Source organism: Paroedura picta, chromosome 1 (genome assembly GCF_049243985.1).
Source record: "Paroedura picta isolate Pp20150507F chromosome 1, Ppicta_v3.0, whole genome shotgun sequence".
NCBI lineage: Eukaryota > Metazoa > Chordata > Lepidosauria > Squamata > Gekkonidae > Paroedura > Paroedura picta.
The window spans coordinates 138,312,650-138,325,285 of record NC_135369.1 but is presented as its reverse complement, the minus strand read 5'-3'; the positions used below and the strand labels follow the sequence as shown (position 1 = coordinate 138,325,285).

At 42.5% G+C, this 12,636-nt stretch overlaps 1 protein-coding gene across 4 annotated transcripts in view; it reads left to right on the top strand.

The window, feature by feature from the left end:
* The window catches only part of DOP1A (DOP1 leucine zipper like protein A), a 76,963-nt gene that overhangs the window by 63,464 nt on the left and 863 nt on the right, over positions 1 to 12,636 (top strand). For all 4 annotated transcript variants that reach the window (XM_077305814.1, XM_077305795.1, XM_077305820.1 and 1 more), the window contains 8 exons: positions 627 to 736; positions 1,828 to 1,977; positions 2,833 to 2,894; positions 4,472 to 4,624; positions 6,521 to 6,657; positions 7,767 to 7,822; positions 11,572 to 11,736; positions 12,243 to 12,372. In XM_077305814.1, the coding sequence (XP_077161929.1) occupies positions 627 to 736; positions 1,828 to 1,977; positions 2,833 to 2,894; positions 4,472 to 4,624; positions 6,521 to 6,657; positions 7,767 to 7,822; positions 11,572 to 11,736; positions 12,243 to 12,372 (963 nt within the window). The remainder of the gene's footprint in view (positions 1 to 626; positions 737 to 1,827; positions 1,978 to 2,832; positions 2,895 to 4,471; positions 4,625 to 6,520; positions 6,658 to 7,766; positions 7,823 to 11,571; positions 11,737 to 12,242; positions 12,373 to 12,636) is intronic.

Genomic DNA, 12,636 nt, shown 5'->3' with positions numbered 1-12,636 from the left:
GGAGGATGGGTTTTTTTAACGGACGTTTTATTTCCTTTGGCTGCATGAAATAGTACTATTGACCTAAGTTCATTTTTCTTCACAAGCACTCATTACATTTTAAGGGCAGTAGATATTTTCTGCTCAGGAAATTGTATTATACGCTTTTCATGTTTGTAGGTTCAGTCTTGAACTACAGATGAAGATTTAGGGGAGGAGCCAACGTTTCTGTTCTGCTAATGGGAGGTTAGCTAATCGGTCGGAAGGCTAAATCGTTGGTGGAATGGAAATGTTGAAGTCACCTTCACTGGAGCAGAAATGCGGGAGTGAACTTCACTTAGTTCAGGACTGATATCATGAATTCAGTAGCTGTATGACTGTTGTTGACTACCATTGACAGGACAATAACTAGGCTCATCCTTACCATCCGCCTAGATTATGTCAGTCCTTCTGTTTAGGTAACAGGTGGATCTAAATAACAGAGCTGGAGTTAGAAATTAAACATCGTTCAGCAGTCAGCATAGGCAAGATCTGGACAATCTTCCTTTTAAATAAGATGCTTTGTAATATTTTTAAAATCCTTTTAAATAATACTTCTAGACTGTTACCTCTTTGACTTGTGTAAGGTATTTAAAATTCTTTTTCAGGTTTTGGCACATCTTTTGGATATGGTTTTCTACAGTGATGAAAAGGAAAGAGTTATTCCGCTCCTTGTAAACATAATGCACTATGTTGTGCCTTACCTTCGTAATCACAGGTACCCCCCTCTGTTTCATACTGGGTATAGAACTTAATGCACTTAGAATAGATTGGTCAATCAGTTTGTAAAGCAACCAAGAAATTCTATTTCCATTTATAGCTGGGAAGGTCAATTAAAATGCTGCTGAAGTAATGTGTGGTTAGAGCATTGGACTAGGCTCTGGGAGACCGAGGTTCCAATCCCTGCTCAGCTACTGAAACTTGCTTGGGTGGCCTTGGGCCAGACACACATCCTTGGCCAAACCTGCCTTATGAAGCTCCTGTGCGGATAAAACTGAAGTCATTTTGAATCCCCAGTGGGGAGAAAGGCAGGGTCTAAATGAACTAAATAAACTCCCTGTTCAGCATTGGAATAGAATTCAATACTCTGAAGTAGCTTTTAGGAGAGGGGAGAGGAGGAGCATATGCTCTGGTGTTCACCTGTTGGCTGACTGGACTAAGGTTTGCTTTCTTATCCAGTAACCGGCATAACCTTCCTTGTAGAAAGAAATATTTGTCCTGTGGTGTGCCTCACGTATTTTTCCAGACGTGCTTGAATGAAGATGGCATATGACATACAAGACAGAGTCTAAATGCTTCCCATGATGTCTTAGCTATCAGAGGGGTTCTAAGAGTTGATGCCTGAGTTCAAAGCATTTTGTATGTGTGGGAACAGTGTTATTATTGTTGTTGTTGTTGTTGGATTTATTGCACGCCACTCCCAGACAGGCTGGATTGTGGTGGGTTACATGCAGAATTCAGAACAATAATAGAATCCCCAAATAAACCCCTCATTAAAACCCTATAAAATTACAGAAAAATACAAAAACCGTATGGCGGAAATAGCAACACTATCTTGACAGCCCCCACTAACAGCCGGGGTGGCTAGGAGAGGGGTGTATACGTGGAAGAAAGGCTGGTGGTTATCACGTCCGGCAAAAGTCAAGGGATGGGAAAGCCCAGTGTCCTTTCTGTGTTCCACATGTGGCCAGAATAATTTGGAGTTAGCTTAATTTGGCATGTTTTGCTGCTATTTGGGGGATTTTTACAAGAATTTTCAAGTTTCATTCTTTTAAATCATTTCCCATTTGGTTGGCTTCTGTTTCTCAGTGCCCATAATGCGCCCAGTTACCGAGCCTGCGTGCAGCTCCTGAGCAGTCTGAGTGGTTACCAGTACACGAGGAGAGCGTGGAAAAAGGAAGCATTCGACCTTTTTATGGACTCCAGCTTCTTTCAGATGGATGCTTCCTGTGTTAATCAGTAAGGCTGCTTGCTATTTGTACCTCTGGCATCTGGCTTAAAAATCCAGTGACTGGCTCTTTCTAGTTGACATGATGCTGCCCTTGATTCTTCACACCATCTGGCTGCAACATCCACCCCTATTCTGGATTCAGCTGCCACTCAGCAGTCTTTGCCCTTCATGAGCCTGTCTCCTTATAGCCCACTGCCTGATCTTCTCACCAAACTTGATGAACCCATTACACCTTCCTCATCCTGCATGCATGTGTCTTCTAGGTAGTCTTTGGTAGCTTGCATAATGTAGTTGCACAATTGGGTCCAGATTGGGTCTAGATTGGGTCTAGCAGAAGAGATTCACACATGCAGGAAGGGAAGCAGTTTCCCCCTTGCCATGGCAGACCTTCAACTCCCATCATGGTGTTCCTAGAGGTCCCTCATCTCCTAGTGAGGAGTGTTGTGGGGAGGGGTATTTCAGGTTGCAGTGGAAGGAGGTAGGAACATCACATTCCATTCACAGAATTTAGATGGGATCCAGCCTACCAAATACAAGATTAGGGTGGCTCAGAAAAGGATAAATGTCTGGGACAGAACCAAGCTAATTTGTTTTTCTTCCTTGCCTGGTCAAGCTCCGCTCCGAGCTTCTTTAGTCTGTGATTGCTGGAGCATCAGCACCTTGGTTCTTAAAGGGTACTAACATGCATGCGGATGTTGCTCTTTCTGGCCCAATTGCTAAGAGGTGTCTTGTTAATAGCTGCCATTTGCAGCTTGGGTTCAGGCTACAATCTAAAGATGCCTTAACACAAAAAATAATTTAGTGTAAATGATAGCACAAATGTCATGCTTTACTTATGACAGTGATGTTTTCCCCCCTTTTAGTTGGAGAGCAATTATGGATAATCTGATGACCCATGACAAAACCACATTTAGGGATTTGATGAGTGAGTGCTGCCTTGTTACTTTATGTATAAGACTTTCAAATGTTACATGCATTGTTGAAATGGACTGCAAAAGCTGGGGATTAGGGGTGTTCATTCATATCTACCCAATCCAAAAATATACCCAGAAAAACACTTCATTGGTATTTTGGGGGTATATTTTGGCATCCCAAACATAACAGGTATTTTTTGGACCAGAACCCCCCTCCCACCACCACCACAAAAAAAAATCCCAGATATATTTGGGGATTATTGGCAACCCACAAAAAACAGCTGAGGGGCTGGAACAGATTGCTCCCAGTGCTCATCTGTTTTCAAGCTGCAGTCTCTTTAAACAGGGGGTGTTCAAAGGTTATGCAGAAGACAGCCCACAAAATAGCTTTGCCAGGAGAGGAGTGCTACTCTCCCTTCTGACTCAACTGGGACCTTCATGGACAGTTTAGTTTAAACTAAACTGCCCAAAAGAGCCCCAACTTAGTTGGAAGAAAGAGTTCTCTCCACAGGTGCAGCTAGTTTGGGGTAGCCAGTTTAAAGTTTGGGGTAGTTCAGTTTAAAGGGATTGCCCAAAAGAGTTGCCAGCTGAGCTACCTCTCAGCTGTTTTTTGCAACTTTGCTGCTGCTTCCCCCCCCCCCCTTCCATAGTTTTCAACTTGTGTCTGTTCATCCCAAAAAATGTGGGATTTCCAAAAAATCCCAGATCTGAATACTTTACCAGTATTGGGATCCAGGTTTTTTCCAGGAATCCCAAAATGCTGGGGGGTCCGATAGACCTGAACAAAAAAACACTGAGAGGGAGGAAACACTGTTGGGGAGTTTACTTTTAGCACACAGGTCCAATATATAACTCTGCTCTGTTGCAAATTGTAGTGATGCCCATTTGTTCCATGGCTGTCTGCCCTGGGACAAGGAAGGAGGGAGGGGACAGGAGCACAGGGATGATAAAGCCCTGTTGCAAATCATGGAATGACTTGGAATGAACATGCGGTGAATTAACTTTGAGTGTAAAAGTCTGTTTTGTGTTTTTTTAAATGTCTTGTCAGTAGAGAAACTAAATCTTTTGCTGATATGAAAATAATTGTCTGCACACAACAAGAATTTATTGTACCCCTTTTAAATCAGCAGAAAGTCCTCAAGTACTGTGCAGGCCCAACATATTTGAATCTTCATGTACCCACCACACACATTCTATGGCCAAAAATAGGGGATTCCCCAGATTAACTCAGAACTGTACACAACTATTACAATTTAGTCAACTGTTTCTTGTATGATCATTGTAGTGTGCATTGTATTGGATTTACACATACGCAAGGAAAATACATTCTGTCCACTGACCAAATGCATTTTGGTCATAGTGAATTAGATCCTGCCTCTCTACTCAGTTGGGAACTGAGTCTTCACCCCATGTGAGAAGGGAACTTGTCTGTCTTGAGAGGAAGATTCTTTGCACCGCAGGAAAGCTTGTGCTTAGCTGATTGGAGTGGTAGAATCCACTTGAATCATATCGCCTAAATAATACTCTTAATCAGCAAACCTCTCTTCACCAAAAGAAGCATTCATTATTGCGTAATTTCTCCTTCTAGCCCGTGTGGCTGTAGCTCAGAGCAGCTCACTCAACTTATTTGCAAATCGAGATGTGGAGCTGGAACAGCGAGCCATGCTCCTCAAGAGGCTAGCCTTTGCCATTTTTAGCAGTGAAGTGGACCAATACCAGAAGTACCTCCCAGATATACAAGGTAAGGAAGGACTGGTGTTGCAACAGAGGAAATGTTGCAGTACGTGGGACAAAATTACGTCTTAGCCCATTAGAGTGTGTCAGTTAGATACATGTCCAGCAGAACAAAGGAGGCAACCTTTTCCTGTTAACCTCTGAGTCATACGATTAGCTGTGATTGTTCTGTCCCTTGATTCATGCTATGGTCTGCTTGCTTGAAGTCCTAGGACAACATCTGGAGATTGGGACATAAATCTTTAAAATAAACAAACATATATAACTTGTCTACCCAGACATTTATTTGAGATTAGTTTTGATTAAATGGGCCCTGTTGCTTTTACTTTGGATAAACAATAGGTGTTGTACATTGTCTGTTCTTACTGATATCATTCCAGTTGATTGGCTTTTACAGATAATACTTCCTACTATGACCTCCAACAATGTGAGTTTTTGGTGAAGTCCCTCCCATTTCTAGATACCCACCCAATCATTCCACTGACACGGATCAAAAAAGTATACAAATGTTGTTAGCATAAATATATCAAACGTTGCTCTTTTATTTAGTGGCTTGAGGATCTTGGAATGAAAAACCCAAAGTTTTCTTGTTACCCTAAAGCAGTCATTTGTGTCTATTATATCATAATCTATGACATCAAAGTAACAGACCCAAAAGAATATATTACTCTTGCAAATGAGCCAGCTGGCCCTGGATAACAAAGGCCTATTGTGACATCTGAGACCAACAATAGCTGCTAAGAAATAATTGAAGGGTTCTCTTGACTATGGAAAATGAGAAAAGTGGACTTTTTTGGAGGCAATTCACAACATAACCAGACTTTAAAAGGGAACATTTTGAAAACAAGTACAAGCCCAAATGACGTGGGTAGACGAAGCCTTTTCAGCATTCTGCTTCCACTGAGCCTTCCAGCGGAAGCACCCCCTAAAAGCCCACCCCCCTACACTTGAAAGGCCCACATGAACTGGGCTCCGTGGGGGGTCCAAAACTGCCACCTGAAGAGAAAACTAGTCACCATTTTCCCCATGCCTGATCATGTCTGGGTGGTGGGCATGGCATGCTAGACAAATCAGCAGAGAGACTTAAGGAATAGTGTTAAAACAGGCAGCTATCAATATGCAATTGTAAGCAAAGTTTCCTTTAAGACCATTTACGCACTGGAGGTTTCATGCCAGGCTGCAGGCTGGAGTTTTAGTAGTGGCAGGTTGCCCCACCTCTTCCTGCATCCACACAAGGGAGCATTTGGCCTGGTGCACCTCATCCACCCTTGATTTGTGTTCCTGCATGGGAGCTGGGGCAGTGATGTTCCCAGTGCATAAATGGTCTAGGTCAGGCCTGTGGATTTCAGCAGTTATGAGACCTGTCGCCTTTCCTATACCAGTTGAACGGATCAGAGAAAGATGGGATGTGCACAGAACAGCAAGTTTTCAATTTATGGCCCACTGCATCAGGAAGGTTCACCTAGAGGGGTTTTGCAAGCTACTGGACTTTATTTTGAAGTGTTGGATAACTTAATCCTCATTATGACTAAATTATTAAAGTATTGGTTCTATATCCAACCCATCTGTTAATACCCTCGCGTGGTAAGTAGCATTCACACAGAGTTTGCTGGTGTCCATTAGTAAGAGATCTTACTCTTACATTTTACATCTCATTCTCTACATTAGGAATACAGGGTACATCTTATGAAGTCTTATGAAGACTAGCTATTTACCTGCACAAAGAAACTGGGGGAAACTGTGGATTTCTATTAACATTAACACCTGCTTTGTTCTGACAAAGATTTCCATGCCACGCTCTTACGTACAAGCTCTCTGTGGTCACTGGGAATCTTCTTCCGTAAATGAATGCTTTGATGGCGAGTGTCTGGACTGAGAGATCTTTTTTGACTTTCTGTTGCAGAAAGGCTGGTAGAAAGTCTCCGCCTGCCACAGGTGCCCACCCTTCACTCCCAGGTGTTCCTGTTTTTCAGAGTCTTGCTTTTAAGAATGTCTCCACAGCATCTGACCTCCCTTTGGCCCACCATGATCACAGAGCTGGTGAGTGCCCATCTGCTCGCTTGATTGGGAACACTCGCAGGGGGAATGTTTAGCGGTGACGACTGACATCAGATGACAAAAAAACAAACCCAAAAGTCACGGGATACTTTTTATTAGGGCCTGCCATAGTATCATTTCCTTGTATAAGTCATCATGAGCATTCGTTCAGTCATGTTAAAGAAGAGCAAGAGCCTGGGAGCACCTTGAAGACTATAACACAATTGGGGGTAGAGTAGGAACTTCTTTTATTATTAATGTATTTTATTTATTTTGGGTTTTTTATACTGCACCCTCATGAATGGTCACCTTGGCACAGTTTACAAAACCTCAAAAATATACATCCCTTCCATAATCATTAAAAGTTAACATATTAAAAACAATGATTAAAATTCTCGTTACTGTCTAAAGCCACTGGTCCCACAGGAACAAGGGGGAGGGGGAGGGGTGAGTCAAGCCTCACTTCTTTAGATATCAGCAGTGAGCAGGGACTTATGAAAGCTCCTCCCCTGCAACACATTTTGTTAGTCTTTAAGGTGCTCCGGGACTCTTGCTCTTTTCTGCTGCTACCGACAGACTAACGTAGCTGCTCCTCTTGATCAGTCCGTAGTGAGTTCTCATAACTGTCTGATACTGACTGAGAGCACGAAGGCAGGAGAGAAGAAGAGTCTGTCCCTGCAGTTGTCTCCAGTCAGGGGCAAATAAAGCTAGGATGTGGGCTTTATAGCGTGTGCTTTCCTCCTGTATCCTCTTGCCTTCATGGCACAGAAAGATGAGGCAAGGCAGATTCTTTTGCTGAGTAATAAACACTGAGTTATAAGTAGCAGAGCCAGGATTGTAGCTATCTGGGTACTCTTAAACAAATCCCTGCCTTGACTTAGATGTGGATGCTGATGCGTCTCCAGGCTGCTCCTGTCTGTCCTTCCCTGTGCTAGGAAAGCAGCCTGAGAGATGGCTGTTGGTGAAAGGATTGGCTTACATTTCTCTGCCGGCTGGATTCTCGACAGGCTAGCTTTAGCTGTGTTTCAATTGCCCTTGGGAAGAAAGGAAGGGTTGAAACTTAGGCCCATTTATGAAGAAACACTTTAAAAATACAATGCTTTGACCTTCAGGTTCAGGTATTTTTACTGATGGAGCAGGAACTCACAGCTGATGAAGATATCTCCAGGTAAGGACAACTCCATTTGCTTATTCATCTGCTTGTGTGGTGGCTTTCTGGCTTGATCTACAGGTTCCTTTTAGCAGAAGCCATTTAGCTGTCAGTCTTGCTTTACCGCACTCCTCTTTGTTCCTCCTGGACAGTCCCTGCTCTGCATTCCATCTGTGAATACAAAGGTGAAGATAGAGGCCCAATTGACATTAAAAAAGGGGTGGTGGGAAGATCTCTCTCATCCTGCCCCTGCTATGATCCAAAACTCCAAGAAGGAAGACTAGCAGCTTTGTGTGCTTTTGAGGGGCAGGGTGTAAAAGTGCCATGCTTCCTTCATTATGTGTTAGGGTCTCAAGGCTGAAGAAACTGACTTGTGAGTTGCCATTGCCATCCCTCATTTTTAAATGCCATTCATACCGCACCCACTGTAGGCTGGCTAATGCATTTTACATGCTGATCGTATTTTAGCAAGGCCGCATGAATATCTTTTTGCCATGTTGAGTACGATTCTCCCTTGCAAGAGAAGACTGAACAGAAGTAGGAATTGAGCATTCAGCCCTCTCTTCATCTGTTACATTGTCACTTTCTTGTCCCCGCAATGGTCCCACCCTGTCCCTATTATTTTTCTTTCTTTGAATATAACTAAAGAACTCTTTCTTGCTGTTTTTAGTATTTCTTGCTAGCCTCTCATACTGAGCTTTTTAGCTTTTCTAACACTCTCCCTACAAGCATTGGTTATTTGTTTATATTCCTCCTTGGTTATAAGGTCCCCCTTCCTAAATGAGTCTTTTTATTGTTCAATTCTTTTGAAAGCTGCCTATGGAGCCTTCTTGATTTCTTTAGGTTCCTCCCAGTTTTACTTCTCTAGGAAGATTGTGCCTTCATTATTTCACTTTTGAGAAACTCCCGACCTTCTTGGACTTCCATTTCTTTAAGTTTTTCTGACCATAGGATTCTACTCAACATAATTTTAAGTTAGTTAAAATCTGCTCTCCTGAAGTCCAGCCTGTTTGTGTGACAGCTTTTCTCTTTCCCAAGATCATAAAGTCCAAAATCTCATGGTCACTATTACCAAGCACACCCACAACTTTTACCTCATCAACCAGTTCTTCCCTATTGGTGAGACTCAAGTCTAAAACAGCAGACCCCCTGGTTGCCCTTCCACTTTCTGGGAAATGAAGTTGTCAGCAAGACAATTAATGAATTTTTTCATTTTTGAAATGAAGACTTTTCATATTTATTTATTTATTTATTTATTTGTTTGTTTGTTTGTTTGTTTGTTTATTTATTTATTTATTTATTTATTTATTTATTTATTTATTTATTTATTTATTATACTTCTATACCGCCCTCCCCGGAGGCTCAGGGCGGTTTAAATTATAACAGAGAACCATACATAAAACAGTCTGTAGAACATGTACATCGATAACCAACAATTGCAACCAAACACAACACAGTATAACAGTAAACAATCGTAATACAAACAGGTCCAGGGCTTATTGATTGAATTCTGAGGGGGGGGGTGGGGGGGAGCAGGGGCCCTTGGTCGCTGTAGATTACGTCTGGTCTCAGCCAAATGCCTGGTGGAGGAGCTCCTTTTTGCAGGCCCTGCAGAACTGTTTAAGCTCCGTCAGGGCCCTGATCTCCTCTGGGAGCTCGTTCCACCAGGTAGGGGCCAGAACAGAGAATGCTCTGGCCCTGGTCGAGACCAGTCGGACTTCTTTAGGGCCAGGGATCCTTAGCTGATTGGAGGCAGTAGAGCGTAGAGCTCTTTTGGGGGCATAGGCGGGGAGGCGGTCCCTCAGGTACACTGGGCCCTGACCGCGTATGGCCTTGAAGGTAATTTTTAGCAGAGCTGGTCTTCCAACAGATATCTGGGTAATTGAAATCCCCATGACCACTAGGTCTTGTCTCTCTGAGAACTTTGGTCTAGGAGCATCTCATCCAAGTCCTCCGCCTGGCCTGGTGGTCTATAACAGACCTCCACCATATTACCACTATTATTTCCTACTCCTTTTATTTTTACTCAAAGATTCTCAGCTGAACTGTCATGCTCAAACACATATATTTCCTCACGAATGTATATATTCTTAACATATAGTATTACTCCTTCTTTATTTGTCTGTCCCTTTTAAATAAATGGTACCCCTCAATCCTATTGTTCCAGTTGTGAGAGTTACCCCATCAGGTTTCTGCAATCCCTATCAGATCATAGTCCCCTTTCCTTTATTAGGACTTTTAGTTCTTCCTGCTTGTTTCCAATACTCTGTGCATTAGTGTAGAGACATTGTTATCCTTCATATGAGTACCCCAGGCTTTTACTTCTTGAACTTTCCTGTAAGTTAATAGTTCCCTGCATTCCCTTTATATCTGCGGTGTTCCCATCTACAGTTATCGTCATCGAACTAGGCTTTGAATGTAGGTCTCACTCCCCTGTTGGACTTAGTTTAAAGCCCTCCTCATCAGGTCCACAAGACTCTTTGCAAAGACATTTCTTCCCACCTTCGTGAGGTGCAAAGAATCTTCTGATTAAAGAGCCTCATCACAGTAGCGTGATCCATGGTCCAAAACTTTCCCGATGACACCAGTGACATAGCCAGTCATTCATCTGCATTATTTTTCTTTCCCTCCCTAAGCCACGGCCATTAACAGGAAGAACTGATGAAAAGACAACTTGCACTCCCAAGTCCTTCACTTCTCCTCCCAAGGCCATGTAGTCTCGTTTCATATGCTCCACACTGCACCCAGCAGCATCATTTGTTCCCACATGAATGAGCAGGAGGCGATTTGTGGCCTTGGGCTTTACAAATCATTCCACCCTTTCTGTGACATTCTTGATTCTCACACCAGGTAGACAGCATACCTCCTGAGACAACAAGTTTGGTGAACATAAACTTATGGTACTTTAGAATAAAAGATCAGTCAGTTAAGTGTTAAAATTTAAATTGAAAAGGATATTCTAAAATATTTTAAAACTTTTAAGGGTTTTAAATAGGTCAAAGGACCAGTTTCTGGAACTTTACACATGTTCCCTGTCCTTTCATCGAGCTTGAATAACAAGGGCACAAAACTTTGCCATCAAAAGAGAGATCTGAGGCTTTCCATCCAACAGAAGTTGTCTAATCCACTCTGCGCTAGATTGATGTGGCATTGTGTCTAATAGTGGGTGAATAAGTTTGGCTCATGCGAGATTGTAAAACGGGCAGCGGAAGAAAATATGTTCAGTCATCTCCACTTCTTTTAGGGAGGAGGAACATAGCCTTCTGTATCTGCCCTCTAAGTCTGCCGAGGGCATGACTGAACATCTAGCCAGGGTGAAAGCCTTTCTGTATTTGTGGAACTCCCCTGTAGATAAGTGGGCAGCTGTATTTGGGTATATCTCAGTTCAATCTCTGCCCACTTCCTTCCTTTAAAATATCCACTTTCCAAAGCACCATGAATTCTAACACAAGAGTAGACAATTAGAAATGCTGTGGGTCTAAGAGGAAGGAATATGCCAAACAGGGTGACCCAAATTTGTAAGTATGATTCAAGCAAAATTGTCCGTACAGAATCTAGTGTTAGCAAACCAGAGCTTTGCCTAATGCAAGTACTTCTGCAGAGTGCTTTTAGGAGGATAATGTAAGATGCTTCATTATGCAGAATTTTAGATTAAAGGGAAATTTCTCTAAGCTTTTCAGCCTGATTTATGATGTGTAGGCATGACTGTTAAATCGGTGAAATAAAATGATCTATTATTTAGTAATAACTTGAAATTCTAATTGTAGAACTTCAGGCCCATCAGTGGCCGGCCTGGAAACCACATACACGGGAGGCAACGGGTTCTCGACATCCTATAACAGCCAGAGATGGTTAAACCTTTATTTGTCAGCTTGTAAATTTCTGGACCTAGCCCTGGCATTGCCCTCTGAAAATCTTCCTCAGTTTCAGATGTAAGTAGCTGGTTCTAGCTAAAATCCACATGTGCTGTAGATGTCCTTCCCTGTAAGAAAACTGCCCATATTTACTGTGATGCTGTTCTGTGAGGGGAGTCCCTGTGGATGCTCTCTCCTTCTCGGTGCTCTAACAACAGTGAGACAGCAGCACAGGGAGGCACAGCCCCCATGCCAATGGGGGAAGGGACCACCTTTAGCAGATACTAGCACAGATTGGGCTGTTGCAAAATAACATGGTGATAACAAGTGGATTATGATAGGGATCAAGAGAGAGTTCAGAGTTGTCTCAGAAATGGGGAGGACATAAACTATGCCACAAGCTTTCCTGGGTTTTAGTTAATGTATATGAATTGATCATTTTATTATTTGCAAGTTTGAGACATACATATTTAGATTCCACTAAGAAATACATAGGTTTTATATAAATATTCCATGGCCATTTGGAAGATGAGGGGAAGGTTTCAGCTGCAGTAAGTTTGCCTTTTCCCCCCTTCTTTTAACAGGTATCGTTGGGCATTTATTCCAGAAGTTTCAGATGACTCAGGGTTGGAGGTTCGAAGGCAAGGCACCCACCAAAGGGAATTCAAGCCGTACGTGGTCCGATTAGCAAAACTGCTGCGAAAAAGAGCAAAGGTATTGCATATATGTCTATCATTGTGGAATTGCATTCAGTATAGTTTGCATCTGTGATACATTTTGTCCCAGATCCAGCAGGGGAGATTGCACCTGGGAATGAATACTTCTGTTTTCTGTTGTAAATTTCCACTACATTGAACTGGAATAGCAAGTTAGAGGTAGATAGCTATTTAATAGTTGTGTATCCCATTATATTGTGGAATTCTGCTCTTGCCCACATGTAGTTTCTGTACAGAAGTCAAACATCATCCACTGAAAGGA